The sequence below is a fragment of the Topomyia yanbarensis genome, chromosome 3 (assembly GCF_030247195.1).
Source record: "Topomyia yanbarensis strain Yona2022 chromosome 3, ASM3024719v1, whole genome shotgun sequence".
In the NCBI taxonomy this organism is placed as follows: Eukaryota; Metazoa; Arthropoda; class Insecta; order Diptera; family Culicidae; genus Topomyia; species Topomyia yanbarensis.
The window spans coordinates 357,649,070-357,669,654 of record NC_080672.1 but is presented as its reverse complement, the minus strand read 5'-3'; the positions used below and the strand labels follow the sequence as shown (position 1 = coordinate 357,669,654).

The 20,585-nt window shown below is 40.9% G+C and overlaps 1 protein-coding gene across 2 annotated transcripts in view; it reads left to right on the top strand.

Moving 5' to 3' along the window:
• The window catches only part of LOC131688718 (uncharacterized), a 215,915-nt gene that overhangs the window by 78,485 nt on the left and 116,845 nt on the right, over nt 1-20,585 (top strand). The window contains exon 1 of one of the 2 annotated variants that reach the window (XM_058973183.1): nt 852-2,136. The exons of the other annotated variant lie outside the window; for it this stretch is intronic. Coding sequence (XP_058829166.1) covers nt 2,131-2,136 — 6 coding nt within the window. The 5' untranslated portion in view covers nt 852-2,130. Of the gene's footprint in view, nt 1-851; nt 2,137-20,585 lie in introns of those variants that run through there. 2 annotated transcript variants of the gene reach the window in all.

Genomic DNA, 20,585 nt, shown 5'->3' with positions numbered 1-20,585 from the left:
AAAACTAGGCTTTTTACCGATAAATTCTTTCACATCTATCCAATAAGCGTAAAAAAACATTTTTTGCGTTTTTTTTTTTTTTGAAACTTTGCCTGAAGCGAATTGATCAAAACTTTCGTACATTATATTGTATCATTTCAATAACATTCTGTAATTTTTGTATGCAAAAATATCGACAAGCGACACGGTGGTGAAGCTTTTTGTTCAACGTTTCTGGAAAATACATGATTTGCGGTGTTCCCTCCAACTGCTTGATTCGTCAAATGTATATTTTAAGAAATTTGTCTATACGAAACCTATTAGTATTAGACTTCCGAATATATTCTGTCAGTGTAAGTGTTGATAAATCAAAATTATACTTTCTTGCTAACCTCCGCCCTGTATCTCGAATGAAACAGACAACACCAGGCCCGAAAGGGCAACCGAGACTACACAGCTTCTCTCTATGAGCAAACGCCAGCATCTCCAGCTTTAAGACCTCCACGAGATCGAACGAGAGAATAACAACGTTACATAGCAACGTCATCAACTGGTCGCAGCCGGCATTGGCCGTGCCTGTCACGTATACCATCTTACTTTACGCGAAGCAAAACAGCTGAGCAGAGCTTATCTCGCGAAAAGCTTTTGACATCATATGATCCGCACACCAGGTAAAGCGTGACGTCGAATAACGCAATTGATCTCTCCACGGTTTACCTGAGATTTGAAGCATCTCACGTATTCTCGCGGTTACCACGCGCCAGCCTTGAGAGCAGCAGCACACAGCTGAGCAAGAAAAGCATCCAGTCGGAGTCGGTTACTACCTGCTACTCGGTTACCTTTCAGAAAACCGCGGTTCGACTCACTGGCTGGCTGAGTTAGTATGGATCCTGATGTATATTTCACCCGGTACCGGAGATCTGGCCGTCAGTTTATGCACAGCCTTTACGGAGTGTGCCCGTGTGTCTCGCGAGTAATTTCGCCGCTCACTACCCCCACGAGCAATCATTTCTTTCTGCTGCATAGTGAGACGATTTTTTTTTTCGTTTGCATTCGCCAAATAAGAGAAGAGCATAGAGGACCCCCCCTCTTAGTGGAATTTATGAGTGTTTTTGTTCTGTCGGGGTTTTTTTTAGGGTACTAGAAACATAGGAAGCGCCGTAGACGAAAATCGGTGGTATTTCGAGTACGGATTGTTGCGTACAAGGCGAAAATATTGAAGTGCAAGTGTAGTGGGCTTCAACTGAATTTCTGGTGGAAGTGCATCGCTTACAGTGACATTTCGCGGGCGCGCGCAACCGAATCGCGAATGGAAAATGAAGGAAAGCGTAAACTAAAGTATGCTTAGCTCGGTCGTAATTGAGTAACGCTTTGTTTTCGAACTGACACCTAACCCTCCCACAACAAGCTGCTCTGGCAAGCGTGAAGCTGTGATTGTCTAGGGCACGAAAGGGAAATTTGAACATCGGCACAAGGTTGATTACTTTGAAATAATTTTTTGACAACCGTTCGTGAGAATGTGCTATAACGAAGCCAAGGAAACCCACGAAGGAGTGCCCTCTGAAAGGTGAAACATTTTGCACGAATTGTGATGTAAGGCGAGAAGGGCAAACAGTGAAAATCAAAGTTTTTGGTAAGACTAATAGCTTTTAGCCCGAAAAAGTGAGTTCCAAAAGTCACTGATCACGCATCTCGTTGACAGATGTTGAAGTCGTTTCAGCCCATAAACTCGCGTTTTTTGTTAAATAATCAATTGTGGCAGCTTGATTGATATTGAACGTAGCCAAAGTTCATAATTCATTAGGTGTACCACAAAAGCAACACAAAGTGCAGGAGAGAAGATATAAGCTCGCTCACTCATGTGTGAAAAATCGCACTTCGTGAAGAAAATCGCAACAGCAGAAAAACTTTGAAGAGAACAACACCCCCTTACAAGAAAAGCAGAAGCTGCTACCCCAATACCAGCAATACTTGCGAAAAAAAAATTCAAAAGTAAGTGTTGACGAAGAAAGAGGTCAAAATAGAAGAAACTTCAACGGAGACAGCGAAGAAAAACGCCGGCTACTAGATAGGAGGAGGCCACAAAGTAAGGCTCAAAACAAAAACAGAAAAAAACGATCCTCGAGCACGAGCCTTAGCACAACGACGGTTATGCAGGTAAATATAATAACTACGCTACTATATGTATGATGTAAGCTCAATTAAACGGGCCCCTTTCTAGCTGAGTGCGCTGCGAGGTAGGCTGGGTGCGATAAACGAAAACACGCACACCGCCCTCGCCGGCAGCGTTTTGTTAACTGTCGGTTGACAAACTGGTTTCCAGCCAGCTCTAACGATGCTCCAATCAGATAAAAAAGTTTATTTGTTATTGGTTCGCTTTCTGCCAAATCCGTTGTTTCGGGTCGAGCGGTATTAATCGGATTTTCGATGTTTCGATTAGAGTTGTATGATGAAAAATCTTTCAAAATGGGGTTATTTAAAAGGGCAAGCGGTCACTGTACTAACGAATGTTATTGAGAACGTTAATGTTACCACATCTGCATATTGCTGGCAAAATCAGTTTTTTTGAAAATTCTATCGTATGCTTTTCCTGGAATACCGAATATGAATATCAAATATAACATGTATTTTATATTGCACAAAATAATTAATTAAATAACGAGTTTTTTAGTACTACATCAAATATTAATGATTTCCAACTCTCAGGAACATTGTATATAAGTTGTGATAATTTGGAAACAACAGATATATATTTATAACGAATACGTCCATATAACAAAAGTAAACCTGCCATGCATCCATAGTAAAACAGCTTTATTGAGTGGAACTCTGGCTGTATATGATCAAGATCTAGCAAAAAGAAGATGTACATTCGACTTTGAAGTGATTTGCGAATGATGGGGCAAAGCTTGAAAAGGCTGAGTATTTGCATACCGGTATCGCGCCCGAAGTTAGTGCAAAAAATGATAGTGTACATGTGGTTGTATTATTATGTCCCAAATATCCTTTGATAGTGTTTCAATTTAGCTTGACCATTTTCGAATTGAGTGGTGTCGGATAAAAATTAGTGGATAAAGATTACACACAATAGTTGTTGCATGAAAAACTTCGAATTGGCCTCTATGATACCAGAGCCGTAAACTGTATGCGTCAAAACTGAGATACAAGAATAGAATGAATGAAATTCATGATATGAATTATTTTATTCATTAAAATAAAGAAAATAAAATCAATGAAAACCCCTGTTCGTTATAAAAAGCCGTTAAATGTGAAAGGCTTTTTTTAGAATGTTATTTAATTTGCGTTTCAGCTTCGTCTCATCAGAATCCAACACTAATATAGTGACAGGACTAAGCCAACGCCGGATTGACGTTAGCTAAAAAAAAAACGGAGACAGTGTTCCTGAGTAAACCCCTACCCAAGCTTGATGTCTTGCTAGAATTTTTTCAGGCTGAGTCGGACACCCAAAGGTTGCAGATTCGAATCCTGTCTCTAGGGTGATCTTTTTGACAAAATTACTTACCTTTAACTCAATATTTGGATCGGTTTTCTTTTTTCGTTGAATGTGACCAACAATTTTAAATAAAGTGTTGGTACAAAGGCCAAAGCCAAAAAAACTATTTAAGCTATTTTTTGAAAGTTGGATTATCATCTGAGAAAATGACTAAATAAATTTACAGTATACCAACACCATTCTCTTCTATTTAGTCACCTTCCCGTTTGCATTCTCATCCTTTGCGGCCTCGGTTAAGTTCACCTGGTTTTTAAAACTTTATTATGGAACTTTTTTTCATTATAATGAAACTAAAACAATCACTTTGTTTTTGAACTAAAAGGTTTTTGATTACGGAACGCTTTCTGGCAAAAATATTATTTTATTTCAAATGGCCAGCCATCTTCGATGCAAACTAGAGCTTTCAACATAAATTCGCTATAGATTTTACTATCACAAATGGCTTGCATTAAGCCAAAAAGAACTGAGTGCCATATTTTTTTCAAGCATTTTTCATGCTAAAATGCATTAATTATAGCGTTTTTGAAACATGTATCTCAAAATGGAGCTTGGTCCTCTTTGGATTAAAACAGGCCAAATATGATGCGAATTTACTCACAACGACCAGAAATCGTCGCTGTTGTGCTATCTTATGACAAACGCCATTTTGGGGTAAAATGAGTTAGATATGCCACATTACTTGTCTAAAAAATCTCTACAAAGTGGCGTTCACAGAATTTTGAAATTCTGCTTGGTTACTGAGATATAGCGAGAAACGTGCTGAGAAATTTCTAATTTTTTGCTTCAAATGACTGTGCCTGGAGGCTCAAATTATCTTTATGTATGAGATGTTTTTATATGTAAAACTATCTGATAAACACAATGGCATAATCATTTTCGAAACAAAAATGCACGAACTGTGAGAAAAATGCAATTTAAGTTTTAAATTGGAAATATAGCATATTTGGCAACACTGTAACCAGAAATAACTATTTTTTTTAGATTCCCTGACTCATTTTCTTCAAAATGCATCTCACCGATTGTTTATAGACCAAATGAAGCCAAAGATATGAATAAAAGTTAATAATTGATGATTTTTTCTATGGAAAATTTTCCATGCACGATTATGACACGCCATACAAATTTTGTCATCAATACACACCTATGACACGTGTGAGACCGACTTTTGTTTACATTTTTAAAGAAAACTCGCAATGTAATTAACCGATTCTCGTAATATTTGAGATATTAATGCAGAATAGATAGAAGCATCATTTGTCTTCTCTGAATTATTTATACCATTTATAAGTTTCAAGATATTCAATCTCAAACTTTAAAAATCGTTTTTCTCGAAATGTGCAAAATGGCGCTTGTCATAAGATAGCACAACAGCGACGAAATGTTTTCTTTTTGGAATAAAATTGGACATTGAAATAGTTGAGATTGGTAGCAGATATAAGCCCCTGACAACTCTTACTTTACACTTTATTCAATACCTTCGAATACGTTTTCTCGTGTATTGGTAACTGCCGTACTTTGCGCACGTTTTGCCTTTCTCATATAGAAAGTTTATGCCCGGAGGGCCTTGTGTCATATCCATTCAGTCAATCGATTCAGTTCGTCGAGATCGGAAAAAGTCTGTATGTGTGTGTATGCATATGTGTGTATGTGTGTGTGTAAAATGTCACACATTTTGCTTAGAGGACTGATTTGCACAAACTTAGTCTCATATAAAATGTACCCATCAGCTGCTATTGAATTTTGTATCTATCGGAATTCCGGTTCCGGAGTTATGGTTTAAAAAGTGCAATTTTCCATATAAACTGGTACCACTATGATATTAAAATAATGTAAAAATTTTATTAAAATGGGTACAAAATTACTTAAATTTGCCAGTCTAGACCACTAATGAGAAACCAAAGTCGATTTGACCACCTACCGCGGTTTTTGAGTACATAGAAGCAGGATCTGAATAACGTTCAAAGAGGGAAGTAAAGAAAAAATTGAATATTGAATTTGAGTTATTAATGCCAATTTTATGCAATGCATGAAACATCGAGATTTTATGTATGGTGTAATCTCAAAAAAATTGACAAAGATTGACTTTTTTGGATTATTGCACATTTTTGCCTGTTCCATATAGAAAGGTTATGCAATCACTCTTGAGATTTTCGATTGATTGGCACCGGTGTAGTGGAGTGCACTGGAACTGCACCATTTTTGCACTTTCAAGCAGAAGTGCAGAAAACTGGGGATGTTCCATTGACACTTCTGCTACAAAGTGCAAAACCAGTGCACTCCACTACACCGGTGCACATGAATCGAAAATCCCATCTGAAAATCGCGGCCCGGAAGTCCGGGTGTCATATGCTCTTCGACCCAGTTCGTCGAGATTCGAAAAAGTATGCATGTGTGTGTGTTTTTTACTAGGTGGTAAAGCTTTTACGCCGTCCCAGCACACACACGTTCAGTAGTTAGACCGTACTATCCGTTTCGTACCCATTCCATTTGAAATGACTACTTAGAAACGGGGCTGTTGACAAGTAATTGGCCATGCTAATTCGCTGGTCTCTTTACCGCCATATCAGTTGGCCTACATGACATGATATTGTACATGCGCTCCTCTCAGCGTTGGCGACGATCCGATACTGGTGGTCAGCGACGACCCGATACTGGTGGTTTGTCGCGTTCGGGTCTACTCGGCGTAGTTCCCAACAGTGGGATCTCGGTGAAGAAATCCCCGATGAAAGAGTGTTTTTTTATTCTTGCTTCGACACAGACCGGGAGAGTGTCGAGGTCTGTCCAGCGATTCCGGTTCGAGGAATGCGTCCGGCTCACTGGTGCCCCAACGATTCAAGCCGGCGAATCACTACGGACTATTCGGAATAGTCGCCGACGGTGGATTTTTCCTAGTCCGAATAAGAGTTCCCTGGCAGTGGAAAACCTTCCGAAACCTGGGCTACCCGGTCCTGCGATTCTGGGTAGAGGATGACTTCCAGTTTACAGGCGCCCCGATGACCTATTGAGGGTGCTACTTCACGATCTTCTCGAACAAGTCCCTGGAGGTGGTGGGCCTAACGGAAAAATTTACCGGCGTCGAAAGTTCTCTCGAAACCATTATCTTGATGCTGTTTGGTTAGGTTCCGAGGTGAGTCCTGCGAATTCGGGGAGAGGAGGTGATTTCTGGTCTTCAGGTGTCCCGACGACCTATCGTCGACGGTTCGTGCGCTTAGTTTAGACCCCGGCGGCGGATCTAGCCTATTCAGGTCGCGCCCGCTGATGTCCTTTATATCTCTTCAGCTGACTGTCTTGTCGAATGCCAAAGTCGATCAGGCGATTCCGGTTCATCGGTGCCTCGACGACCCGAAGCCCTGAACTGCTACGTTGCTGGTCGTTGCTCTTCTCGCCACCTTCATTAAAACGCTGACATGATCTGAATTGTTGTTCTGTGCACTGCGTCTAATTTTTCTTCTAACGAGAGCGGCCAGGTCGTCGGTTTTGCTGTGGAAATATCGCTTCTACGATGACTCTCATCCTCTCCGGGCACCTGTCCAGTGGTACTGCCGGTCCTCTTATCTTCGTCATGACAACTCTATATGCGTCGCCCCACAGATTTGAATTGGCGTTGCGGTAAAGATTCTCTAGGCAGGCTTCTTAATGAGCCTGCTTTTCTTGTTAAGTGCGGCACTTACCGTCTTATATACTAGTCTTCGAGCTACTCCTTCTGTGGGGTTGTGGACTCTCCACGTTTTCCTCCAGGTTCGGTGGCAACATGCACGTAGGTCAGCAATCGCCTGGCTTCACCAGAAGGCTAGGTGGCGACTGTACCTTGGTTTACCTTCTCTTGGCAAGGTTGCATCGCAGGCTCATGCTATTACCGTTACCACTTCATCTGCACTGAAGTACAGATGATTGCACTCACGCCTGAACGAATACTCTCTTGTCGAACTTCGTTGTTTTCCACCTCCGCTCGTTTGATTGGGTCACATACGCTTCCGACTGTCTATTGCTTCCGAATCGCTCGGTAGTCGTTACACACTTTCCAGTTCAAACATCCTGCCAGCCCGGGGCTGCATTCTCGTCCTTCCCGGCGGTAGCTGTTGGTTGTACCATCGTTTGTAACATCTACGTTCAGTTTTGCAAAGGACTCAGGTAGACTATCCCCCCTTGAGTTGGTGAAGCGGCTTCCCCATTCTACAGCCCAAGTGTCGTAATCACCGGCTATGACGACTGGAACGGTTCCCATAAACCTTCGAGTTCCCAGCAAGTGTTATTAGGATCGAGGCACCAGAGACCATCAGTGGGATAACGCTGTGAACGGTAGATGGACCCATCGACTAATTCCATGCCTGTCGGTGTGATAACGCAAAATTAGCAGCGGAAGGTGGTTTATCGAGTAGATGAAGGTTTTGTAATCGCTAAAATCAATGGAATCTTCTTCTACAGCTGCTACGCATCTCTGCGGTGGACGATCGATCGAATCACAGAGATGCTCGGCCCGGACTGACAGAAGAGCTTATTGTTCTTCCGATCCTATTTTTTAGCTATCTGCTACACTCGGCAAGCTTGGTATTTTCTATCAGGCGCAGCCCTCTTGCTTCAGAAGCTGCGGTTGCGGCTGTTGAGGCTGCTCGTGTTGTTGAAGCTGCGGCTGCTGTTTCTCCTGGTCGTACAGTTGCTCCATTTTGTGGGGTCCCAAATCCTGGCCGCTCGATGTACGTAATCGCCTCTTGTGATCCCACGGTAATCTATGCAAGCAGGGAGGCTATGCTAAGGTTGACACCATTCTTCATGGAGAGTAGTATTCAGAGCTTGGAGCCAGAGTTTTTACGGGACAGAAGCTGCCGTGTTTTTAGCCCACTCGCCATTTCAAGTTAGTATCAACCCTCCTTACTCAGGGGGTAGAAAAACACACCTGTTAGACCAAAGTCGCAGTCCCATTAGTGATCCGTGTCCTGTCCGTTGTCGTTCACAATGACCAGTAAGCCGTAATCAGGATATTACTGACGTCGATTCTGATGTGCCGGTTGGCATGCCGATTGGACTAGGGTCCTTTAATTTCCAAGATCTTTGATCTCCAAAATCTAAGGATCTTGGCAGAAGCGACACAGACTCGCTTCGTCGGAACTGCGTTCGGAATTATGGCATTTTTAGAGGTTTAGCAGAGCCCAATGCTGCCCCAACCCCATAGCATTGCAGAAGATACTATTTACCAATTTACCTACAAATTTTTACCGGTTATATAGGGGTAGAAGTACCATCGAATCATTTTTATTGTTTTCTCTATATAATGAATTTCTATCACTTTGGTTTCTTCCCGAAAGTTAATTTTCCAAAAGTAGTAGGAAAATTAGGGTGATAATCAATTTTGACACGTAATCAAAGCTCATGGAACTTTTCTTAAGACACTTTATCAGCCTTTTACCCATCTTGTTTTGATTTAGGACCGCCGTGCGTAGCTTAATTAGTTGAAATTAGTATATTCAGGAGCTAATGTTGGAGATCTGAGCTTAAGGTACCCCTATCAATGTATGGATATATGTTGACCGTAGAAATAAAAACACAAATACAGTAATGTTTTGATTATATCACGCTTATATATCCATATATGTATGTATGTGTCTGTGTATATACATATTTATATGTAAGTATCTTAGTATGCATATGTAAATCAGTATGTATATATACAAATGAATATATGTACATGTAATTATGTATTGTTTTATACATATATACATCCATCACTATATATATATATATAAAGATATATATATATATATATATATATATATATATATATATATATATATATATATATATATATATATATATATATATATATATATATATATATATATATATATATATATATATATATATATATATATATATATATATATATATATATATATATATATATATATATATATATATATATATATATATATATATATATATAACACCATCTGGGTGTCTAGTTAGACGATGTATCTAAACTAGTACCCAAATTAGCACTAGTTAGACACAAAAAATTCCAAACAGTTCACACGACATATGTGAATGCCTAAAGCCACATGTCCCGAGTGATGTCCCAGGAAGCAAATATAGCTCTGGTTTGCTGACGAAAATGCGAAGACGAACTCTTGTTTTTTGATTCAAGAAACCAAACATACAGATTAGATACATCGTCTAACTAGACACCCAGATAGTGCTAGTTACTGACGAGATGAATTCGAAACACAAAAAAACAAAACCTAATTAACCCTTTCATGCCCAACTTTTTTCTAGTACATGTAGGGTCTCAAAACTATTTTTCCTTGAAAACGGTGGAGTCAATAAACTCGAAAAACCTTTTTTCAGAAAGGTAGGTGCTTTCCTTGCAGTGCTAGAAGGTGCTCAATTTTTACCTTCCAATGCTCAGTACAATTCTCCTAGAGTATTTACAATAGTCCAACTGCGTGAAAAACGTAGCCAAAAATAGTCTAAATTGATAAGTTTTATCAGTTTTCACTCATATTGCAACATAATGAAGTTATATGAAAAATTCATTTTCCGTCGTAAACGTAAACGGTCCCTGGCAGCACTGCTCCATTGGAGTTCAATCAGACTAATTGCAATAACTTCAGTTCTAGAGCTGATCCTTATAACTGTTAATGCTCAAATGAAAGCCAATAGTCACATTTATTAGCCTTACTTGTTTTTGTGAGAAAATCTTGCCTCAATCAAAAGTTATAGGTGCTCAAAAACGTTGTTGTCCACAAACAACATGGGCATGAATGGGTTAAAATTAGATCTTGTGCCCTTAACGCGCAAAACGGTTTAGTCCAATTTTTATTGCATACTTTTTATTGTTGAATGATAAATGAGATTTCCAAAAATGAGGAGTATCTCTTTAAGGAAAATCAAGGTTTATAAAAGTTTTCTAAAGACATCTAAGCACGAAAACAGCACCGAAAGCCTGTAAATACTTTTGATCGGCCTTTCTCGGTGTCTTAGGGACGATTTAAAAATTAAGTCATTCAAAAATATTCTAAAGTTTCTCTCCATGTAATAAACTGTCACACATTTTCATGCCTCCCGCTTGCCCTACCAAGCACAGCGAAACCACGATTTACGAACTCGTTTTTACATAATATTCGATTCACGTAACATTTGTTGGACAAAATAAGATGGATATTCCATGTTCTACCATTTTTTTCGATAGTTCACAACTCCTCCCCAAAATAAAAAAAAATACCGGAATGGGGTTGAGGAGTACACGGCGGAATTCGATGTCGAAAGCCATTTTGAAAACCAATATACCGGTTTAAATGGCGAAGGTCCGGTCTAACCCAAGCAATATGAGTATTTTCGGAATAGGGTAGAGAGAAATCTATGTCGGAAGCAATCAAAATCCAAAATGACAACTTCCGATTTAGATAAATTCTCTATAACCTCAATTTGATAAACCGGAAGTCGCTATTTTAGCCTTTAAAATGGCATCTCTCATCGATTATTGTCATCTACTCGTTAAGCCCATTTCAAAAATATCCGCACGGGTTCTAGAAAATTTCGCTCAACCGGAAGTCGCCATTTTGAATTTCAAAATGGCTCCAAACATCAGTTTTCATCATCTACTCGTCAAACCCGTTCCAAAAATACCCATATTGTTAGAGTTATCCAAAATTATCCATAGGGAGAACTGAGCCAATTCGGATATAGTAAGGGTTTATGAGCTATAGAACTAGAACGTGTCAACCGATTAACAAATAAATATTTTTTCCTGCAAGCCATTCAATCAATTCGCACATTTTTTCCTAAGACGACTTTTACCGTATTGTGTATAAAGGGTTCTGCGCAAAAATACATAAAAGGTCCGAATTACCCTAACCCTGTTCCAACACGGACCACCCATTTCTTATCGATTTTTTGAAATAGAAATGAATTCCTATGTTGGCCAAAGTTATCCCTATTTGATTTTCATTAAATTCTAATTTGTGAAATAAAAAGTTTTCTTTAATATATAAAACTTTGTAGTAAATATATAATAAAAAGTAAAAGCTGGGCCAAATTACCTAAAAATAGGTTATGAGCTATAACATAGAAATCCGTCAACCGATTTGCAAAAACTTATGTTTTTCTGAAAACTCGAACGACTGCGCACACTTTTCTCTCAAACGGTTTTAGGCGATCGCGACCAGATCGTATTTACACCAAAAGATCAGAATTGGACCAACCCATATTCTATTATTCACACACTGATTAATCGAAAACAGTCGATGGTCTCGCCCAAAACATGATATTAAATAAAAAATATTATCCGGCGCATCCAAACTCAAGATAGTGCACTTGATTTAATTAGTTGTTGTTACCAATAAAAATCTTATTTTTCGGCTCACACATTTTCAAAAAAAGTGCTCCGAAGCAACATTCGCCCCTAGCGCACGCTGACGAAAACTGAGGACCACTAAATTTTGTGAGATAGAACAGAGCTACATGACAGTCATGAAAATGATATATACGCTTATCTTAATATTACCATAGCTGAGAAACAGCTGGGGGTCCGATTTGGGCAGCTGTCCGAATTGGCTCACTTCACTCTATCGTTAGGGTTATCGAGAAGCAACCAAGTCGCCATCTCAAACTTAAAAATACATATACGCCGAACATCCATTTCCAGCATATGCTGGTCAAACCTTTTCCAAAAATACCCACATTATTAGGGTAATCAAGAACGTTGCTCAACCGGATGTCGCCATCTTGGATTTCAAAATGGCGCAAAACATCCATTTCCATCATCTTCTTGTCAAGTCCGTTCCTAAAATATCCATGTTACGTTACAATCATTAAATTTTGTGAACTGCTTTGATGAAACGATTTATAATAATAATAGGAATACAACTTTTTAATGAACCACTTTTTTACGAACTAATTCAATTTACGAACCCCCGTATTGGTTCGTAAATGGCGGTTCCAGTGTACCAAGTTGCCAAATAATTGATTTTTGTCCTTAACCTTCCGGAAGTCACGCTAGTGCACTGAGTGCACGCTGCTCTGAAAATCTAGCGAAATCGTTTTAGGGCACCAGCGGCTGCTCGTTCAGTGGGTCATAAGCGCGACTTCCGGAGAGTTAATGAAGTTTTGGTGTTACGATTTATCGTACTCACCCTCTGCCATATATGTATCATAATTTCTCGTATCCCGGCCCACTAAAAGCGCGACATAATTTATAAATGAGCCCTTACCCCTTACCCCGTTTCCACGTACAAAATAAAATTAATTCAGTTGCCTGTGCAGTCTCGACAAGTTGAAACGAATATCACACTGCTTTCCGCACAATCAGAGACGAATTTAATTGAAGATTTTTACAGCACAGTTACCCTGACATCCAAGACAGGTGCCCAACCTATTGCTGTCGGTCCGTCCGTTGTGTATCATCAGCTTCCCAATGTCAGCATCTTTATTACATTTGACATAGCTTTATTCATGCCTATCTACACCACTAATTTTACGCTCGTAACCACCAAGCACTTGTCTATCTCTTCAGGGTTACTAGTTTCATGGTCGCACAGTCTCATTATTTGCCTTTCGTCAAAACAATATTGTTGAATAAAATATTTGATGATGGGAGCCTTGGCAGATGCATTGAAATCGCAACATTTATCAACTTAATCTGCAGATAAATTACCTCTAATATTAATTGCAACTGTTTAAAAACTGATTAAGCGAAAGGTTCTACAAAATTTAAAAATTTAAAAACATTCAACGCATATACATCTAGGCCAGATTAACCCTTTGTCATAGGGAAAATTGGTGGCACGTGCAGCTAACAAATCCGTACACACAAATTAACACGTCAAAAAAGATTGTTCAACACGTAATTAATCAAACCTATCGCTCACGATTCGATGCAATAAACTATTAAACTACATCCATCCCGTTTGTGGCTTGCGGGTATATAACTTATTGTTTCACCCAGCAGGCTACAAATTTGTTACTGTACCGATATTGTATTGTAAAAGGCACGCAAAACCTATATCTTCTCCTGTTGAGCTATGTATTAATATTGTTTAAATATATGATTGGCTTAACATATTGCAACAACAAAATTGCATATACATTATTCATTGCATGATATTACAATGTATTATAAAATGGAAGAACAGCGGAAACAAAAAGTCTCAGCTCTCTCATGTTTCGGTAGATTGGAGAATGTTATTAGTAAGCTTTATGTCCAATCTTACACGAGTGGAAATACTAATTCTATGTTTATGGGACTTTTAAGCATGTTTCACCTCGTTTGTGTTAATGTATGTTAATGTGTTTGATCATTTAGCACAATAGTGTAATTAATGCTACACTGAACTAAAACCAAGCCACTGTGCGAGTTTGTGATGAAACATAAAAATATAATCTCTCCTACTGCGCTTGATCCGGCCATATCATGTTATCCCCACCCAGCAACAATCTTGGATTCATTTCTGTCAGAGCAGTTACAACAAAGACGGCTGGAAGATGATTTGTGTGCTGAATCGTGTGGAAAATCACATCCACCATGGTTCACCACATGTAGCTTCCTTGATATCGCCGGTGACCTTCCCCCTCCGGATTTGCCATACCGCATACAATGACAGACAACCGACGTAGTACACGAGTTCCATTTTCGCCACGAGTTGTTCACAGCCAACATCGACGGCAGAGCGGCGGCGTGGCCTAGCAATACCAGTTTAGTCATGCAAATATTCATCAGATATGTATTCCAACCCGGCGGCGTACAAGAGCGCCTGGTCATGATCGCCAATCTGTTCAGCGATGCATCAAACCCAATTTGCATCTCGTGAGTTTCAATTCCGCTGGCTAGATTCTACGATTCTACGATTCAAATTATTTTTTATGTTAAATCTGTACAGAAGGAACGTGCCTCCTCGATCGTTTCATGGTCTAGATTCTAGGCTGCAGGCCAGATGCTATGTCAAGCTCAGCCAGTTAGTCGGCCGGCCAATCGGGTAGTGGTGAGACAACGCAAGCGTGACTTCTTCCCGTGATCTCTTGCCAGATTTGGGTTTTTAAATTGTCCCCTACTAGGGCAGATAAAGGCAGCCGGTGTAAGACAGTTCATGCGGACGGATTCATTCATCTGTCCGTTTAGTGCAACAATCATGTTGGATGGTCAATAAATAATTGAAATGATTCAACATTTTATTCCAAGGTTCGCTCAGGGACATTTCGTGCGCTGCCACTGCTTCTGGTATTTGTGGGGTTGTTCAGCGGGAGTGTAAATGTGTCTACAGGTTTTGCGAAAAACGAGTCCGTATTCCTTCGAAGAGATGAAACAAAAACTCATATTGAACGAATAGCATTGCTGCGATTACCGAGAATCTAACATGTATTCAATAGTTTACGTCAAACTCAACACTAACAATATTGTCCATCGTCCAATTTGAGCGATGAATGATCGCTTCAACTTGTTTCGGAATCTTCGACTTTGTCATTACAGTGGAGAGTAATATCTTATATGGTTCTACGTGTTTGTGTAATGGCCAGGAGCATGGCTCTACTTTCGCAGTAGAGGTGGTACGGTACGAGTATCATCACCCACGGGAATATTAAAATCATTTGCAGACATTGCAATTAGCGTGAGATTTTTTTGCAATAAATAGTTTGGAAGGTTTCAATTCCATGATACAATGTGCACGTTGTTGGAGATATAGGTACTATTCCTGTGGCATTAAACCTTTTTGCAAATAACAGTATCTCTTTTCACGGAAATTTCACTTTTTACCGCACATATGCAAACAGCCTGCCAAAACTAGTAGTATTTTTTTTAAAATTTTGACGTTTTCTGCTTAAACTTATCTTGAACCTTTCCTATTCCACTAATCGTGTAAAACTCTTGATGTGGGATTTGCTTCAGATTCCCCTTAACGTATGTTTTATCGTCCGTTAAGACGCAATCAAACCTCCCTCCTGGCACAGTGATAGTTTCCTGAAGCCTGCGTTTGTTGTGGGGGTGGCGTTGTTATCAACCAATTATAAAGCAACATTAATGCGGCTAAACACAAAACCCGTGATTAATAGTGCACTATCTGATTTGAAAGAACGACGCAGAAATATTCAGCCACGACAAACATCTCGAAAATTCGTTCAGATAATTTTAGGATTGTGATATTTTGCTAAAGCAAGCAAATTATGTTACTGGCGACGAGCCTTTTATGAAGGACTACCGCGTTTACATGCCCACTCATAAAGTTGAGATCGACGGTGTAGTCACTGATTCAAGTTTTCCGTAAGCTCTTCCACCGAACTACGGAGTTGGATGTTCCAAAGACCCCTTGCGAATCAATGGAAATCTCATTGGACGGAACATAATTGTGTATCCCTTTAATTACGTCTTCGACATGGATCATTTGCCTGTTCGATTATTTGCAAATGGTGATTTCTCATATAGAAAGGTAATGCAAGCAATCTGAAAATCGTCAACGGCCTGGAGGACCGTATGTCATATCCCGTTCGACTATGCTCGTCGAGATCGGAAAAAATCTGTGTGTGTTTTTTAGAGTGCAGAAACAATTTTCAAAAAACCCTGAGCTGTAAAAAATGTACAAAACCAACATCTGAGGAAACGGATTTAGGCTGCCTCTCGACCCACTAAAACAACAGCTCTTACCCAGGGTCTGATTCCTCTTTACAGCATTACTTCGGGGACGGTTTTTTGTGCATAGAACCCACTCTAATACAACTACTTAGTAGTTAGTTTCTTCAGTAGGGTTACGGCATCACCCCTCGACACACCACCAGTTCTCGACCATCCACACAGACTGGCAGTTTCTGCATGGCAATCGGAAAGCTAGTTGTGGGTCGAGACAGTGCTCTTCTCTACGAACACAATCTTGGCGGCAAACTTCAAATTGCCTAATTAACCGAGCCCTTCGGCTCGCTTGTGCCATTCCGCACCACATCCTCGTTGAGCTTCCGACTTGTTCGCGACCTACTCGGTCTAATTCTAGCCTACTACAGGGGAGAATTCCCCGACAACATAAGTTCTCCAGAAACCGAATCAACCTGTCAGATGCTGATGTCAGTTCGGTAATTCCGGTGCAGCAGGTCATCTGGTTCACTAGTGCCCCGACGACCCGCGACTGGTTGTGTCTCGTAGCGATCTACTCAGTTTAGTTCCCGGTGGTCACTTTAGTTTACGCCGACGGAGAGTTCCCCGGCGAAAGAATTTCTCCCGATACCAATTTTGCTTTGGTTTTTTTTTCGCTATAGTTCTCTCGGACCAACCGTTAGGGTGCCGTGTGCGGTCTGGCGATTCTGGATGGAGCGTGGCGTCCGGTTCGCTGGCGTCCCAACGACCCAAACTCGGTGCTCCGTCGCTGTCTGCTCGACTAGTTCCCGGCGGTGGATCTAGCCTACACCGGTGGAGAGTTTCGTGACGGTAATTGCTCTCCCGAAATTATTGCTCGCTGTTCATCACGCCAATTCTGCTGCAAATCGGTCATGATCTGCGTAACCACTCTGTCCACCGCATTCCACGTGTTTACGTCGCTTATCATTTTATATATGACATTATCCGGGTTGATGTTGTCATCCCGTTTCAACCATTTCCGTGCGCACCGCTTCGAACCTACGACATTCGAAGACAGCATGCTCTGGAGTCTCCACGACGTTCTCACACTCCGGGCACAACGGTAACGTTGAGTACCCGAAGAGCTGAAAATACTTCCAGAAGATGTGTCAGGTGGAAGTTCTCTCAGTGCTTTCTATTGACCCACGTCGACAGGTTTAGGATGACCCGGTGGGTCCACTTTACCTTCTCCCTTGTCTTCGAGTCGATTCTCAGCATTCTCCTTTTATTTCTGGAGTTTCTCCGAATGTAGCACTCAATATCCTCCGCCAGAGTGATAGCGATATCTCCGATGATATTGTTCTGTACACGATCGCGACTCAGTCGGAAATTTCTGTTCAGGTTTTCGCGGTTCCGTTTGGTTTTCAGCGCCGCACGCCAGCCAGGAACTCCATATTACAGTATCGACGATGAAACACTAGATGGCAGACGTCTCGTGCGACTTCTCAGTTCGCTAACGTTTGGCATGATCCTCGCTATCAGGTTCGTTGCCTTCGTCGACTTTTCGCAGGCGTAGTCAACGTAGCTGCTGAAGCTGAATCGGTCATCGATTATCACACCCAAATTCTTCAGTACACGCTTAGATGTAATCGCGTGCCCTCCCACGTCGCATCCGCTTTGCAGGTTCTGATCAACAACACCTTCATCTTGTAGTGAGCTATCTGCAGTTTGACACTGTTCATCCAGTTCTCGATCGAGTCTATTGTCTCAATCACCAACACCTCCACTTTTTCAAGTGTCTCACTCATCACCGTTAGTGACACATCAGTTGCGAAACCCACGATTTTCACTTTCCTGAGCAGCCGCAGTGTTAAGATCACATCGTACATTACGCTCCAAAGAGTTGGACCTAGAATGGAGCCCTGAGGAACGCCCGATGTGACTCGCTTTAACTTCTGCTCTTCGTTCGTCTCGTACAGCAGCATTCTGCTCTGGAAGTAGCTCTTCAGGATCTGGCATAGTTAGTCGAGAACCCTCACTCAGTACAGCACAGTATCGAGCTCCTCTTCGTTTAGATGCCTTCTCGACACTCTCGAGCACTGTCCGAACTGCATACACTACCGTTGCTCCTATGTGGAATCTGATCTGCATCTTGGACAGCCCGCGCTTTCCCTCCATTTCGTCAACTTGTCAAGCATGATTTTTTCCAGGAGTTTGTTGAGTGAATCTAGTACACATATAGACCTACACGAAGCCGGATCGCTCGGTAGCTTCTCTGGATTTGGCAGCTACACCAGTTTCTGTACCTTCCACATTTCAGGGATATTGCCTTCATCTAGACACTTCTGCAGCACCATCCTAAGCATGTCCGGGTATGCAAGGATCGCAGCTTTCAGCGCCACGTTTAATATTCCATTCGGACCGGGGGCTTTCTTTGATTTCAGGCGCTTCGATGCTTCTGTGAGCTCGTCGATAGTCACTTGCCGATCGTCCGTGTTTGCTCCTTGTTCGCCGTACGGTGTTGATGGCCAGATAGTTGGATCGTGCATCGGGAAAAGACACTCGACGATTATGTTCAGCTTACTTGGGTATATTTCTGCTGGCGTCTTCGAGCCCTTTATTTGCCGACTATTGCGTGGTTCCAGTTTTCGTCACAAGCCGCCACAATTCTTTTTGTTAGTTCAGCCGCATCCACGTTCTCGGTCCCACCGTTCAGCCGAAGTGCCTCAACGAAGAGGTCTTAGTTGGCTTTCGTCTTCCACTTTCGCTCGCCGGTCATTCTTCTCCGTGCTGCAGTAGGGTTTCGTTGACCGATACAAAGCGAATCGTTTGGTGGTCAATATGCGTATACGTTTCACATACTCTCCAATCCATGTTCGCCGTCAATGGAGAACTACAGAATGTGACGTCGATGATAGGAAAAAAATGAAATGTGCTAACAGAACCATCATTTCACAATCGTACGTCTAACTTCACTAGAGCTTTCTGCAGGGTACACCTTCTTGTGTTGTTTACTCTACTATCTCACTCCACAGTACCGGCTTCCGACCGATCAGCTGCTCGGTTAACTGCTCCAGCATTAGGCTGAACTGCTCTACTGTCCACCTTGGACGAGCGTATCAGCTGCACACGAAGATGCCGTTGATTTTAACGATCACGAAGCCCTCGTATGAGCGTACTACCACTTCTTGAATGGAGAATCTTATTACCGTTGACCTTTGTAGCCAGGGCATTTAAAGTCACCCCTCTGATGGTCGTTTCCGTCCGCTGGAATGCAAAGCAAGCACTTCGACCTCTGCGTGCAGTCTCTCGCAAGATGGCCCGTCTCCCCGCATTTCCAGCACATTCCGGAACTATCCAGGCGTATACAAGCCGCTGCAAATGTTCAAAATCCAAACACTTGAAGCATATCTCCACTTATTCATTTACTTGTGGCTCTCAATGGGCATCTCGACCATTCAATCGTTTTTTTTTTAAGTAAAATAGACTTTTTGGGACCGCTGATTTCGCAACATTTGCCTTTCTCTAATAAAAAGGCTATGCAATCGGTCGGAATTTCACCCTTTTAACCGAGGCCCGCAGGACCGAGTCCCTTATACCATTCGATTCAGTTCGTTGAAATCGCAAAATGTTTGTGATATGTGTGTATGTAATACTGTGTATGTGTGTGTCAAATAATGTCACCCAATTTTCTCAGAGATGGCTGAACCGATTGGCACAAACTTAGTTTCAAATGAACGGTATAACGCTAAGCTTTTAGTGAATTTTTAATTGATCCGACTTTCGGTTACTGAGTTACGGGTATAAGAGTGCAATCACACAGCAAATTCCCATAAAAACTGGTAACGCTGTGGTGTCCGAATGATGTAATACGTATTCAAATAGGTTCAACATTATTTGAATTTGCGGGTCTAAATCACTAATGACCATTCAAAGGAGATTTAACCACATTAGCCACTATGACGGTTCTTGATGCCCCAGGGAACTCGCCAAGTTGCTAATCTAATCTCTCACCTATTTTCCAGGAAACTGAAACGATTTTTACAAACTCGATTTCAAATGAAAGATATAATATTTCCATTGACTGCTATTGAATTTCATTCAGTACTGACTTTTGGCTCCGAAATTAAAGGTTGTTTATTGCATTCACATAGGATTTTCTCCTATAAACCGGTACAATCGTAATACCTCATAGGTTAAAAATCTATTGAAATGAAATAAAATTACTTCGATTCGCTGGTCTAGATCACTGATGGTGAATTTAAGATTCTTGGAATATATTGTCCACTATCGATAATTCCGAAAGACCCGAGCATATTCCAGAACTAAACCCACTTCGGTGCTGTTTGAACCAATTTTCTCTAACCTAGTCTCAAATGGAAAGTATAACAGGAAGATGGGTGTTATTTTTTCACAGTAGTTATGGAATTTTAGCATACGTCTTTTTCAGTTTAGTCATTTCATTGATTTTATTCATTTTGTTTATTTTATTTATTTTTAATCTTTGACTAATTTTAAATATATGAACATTTTATTATAATCATTCAATTAAATTAGCATTCCTTT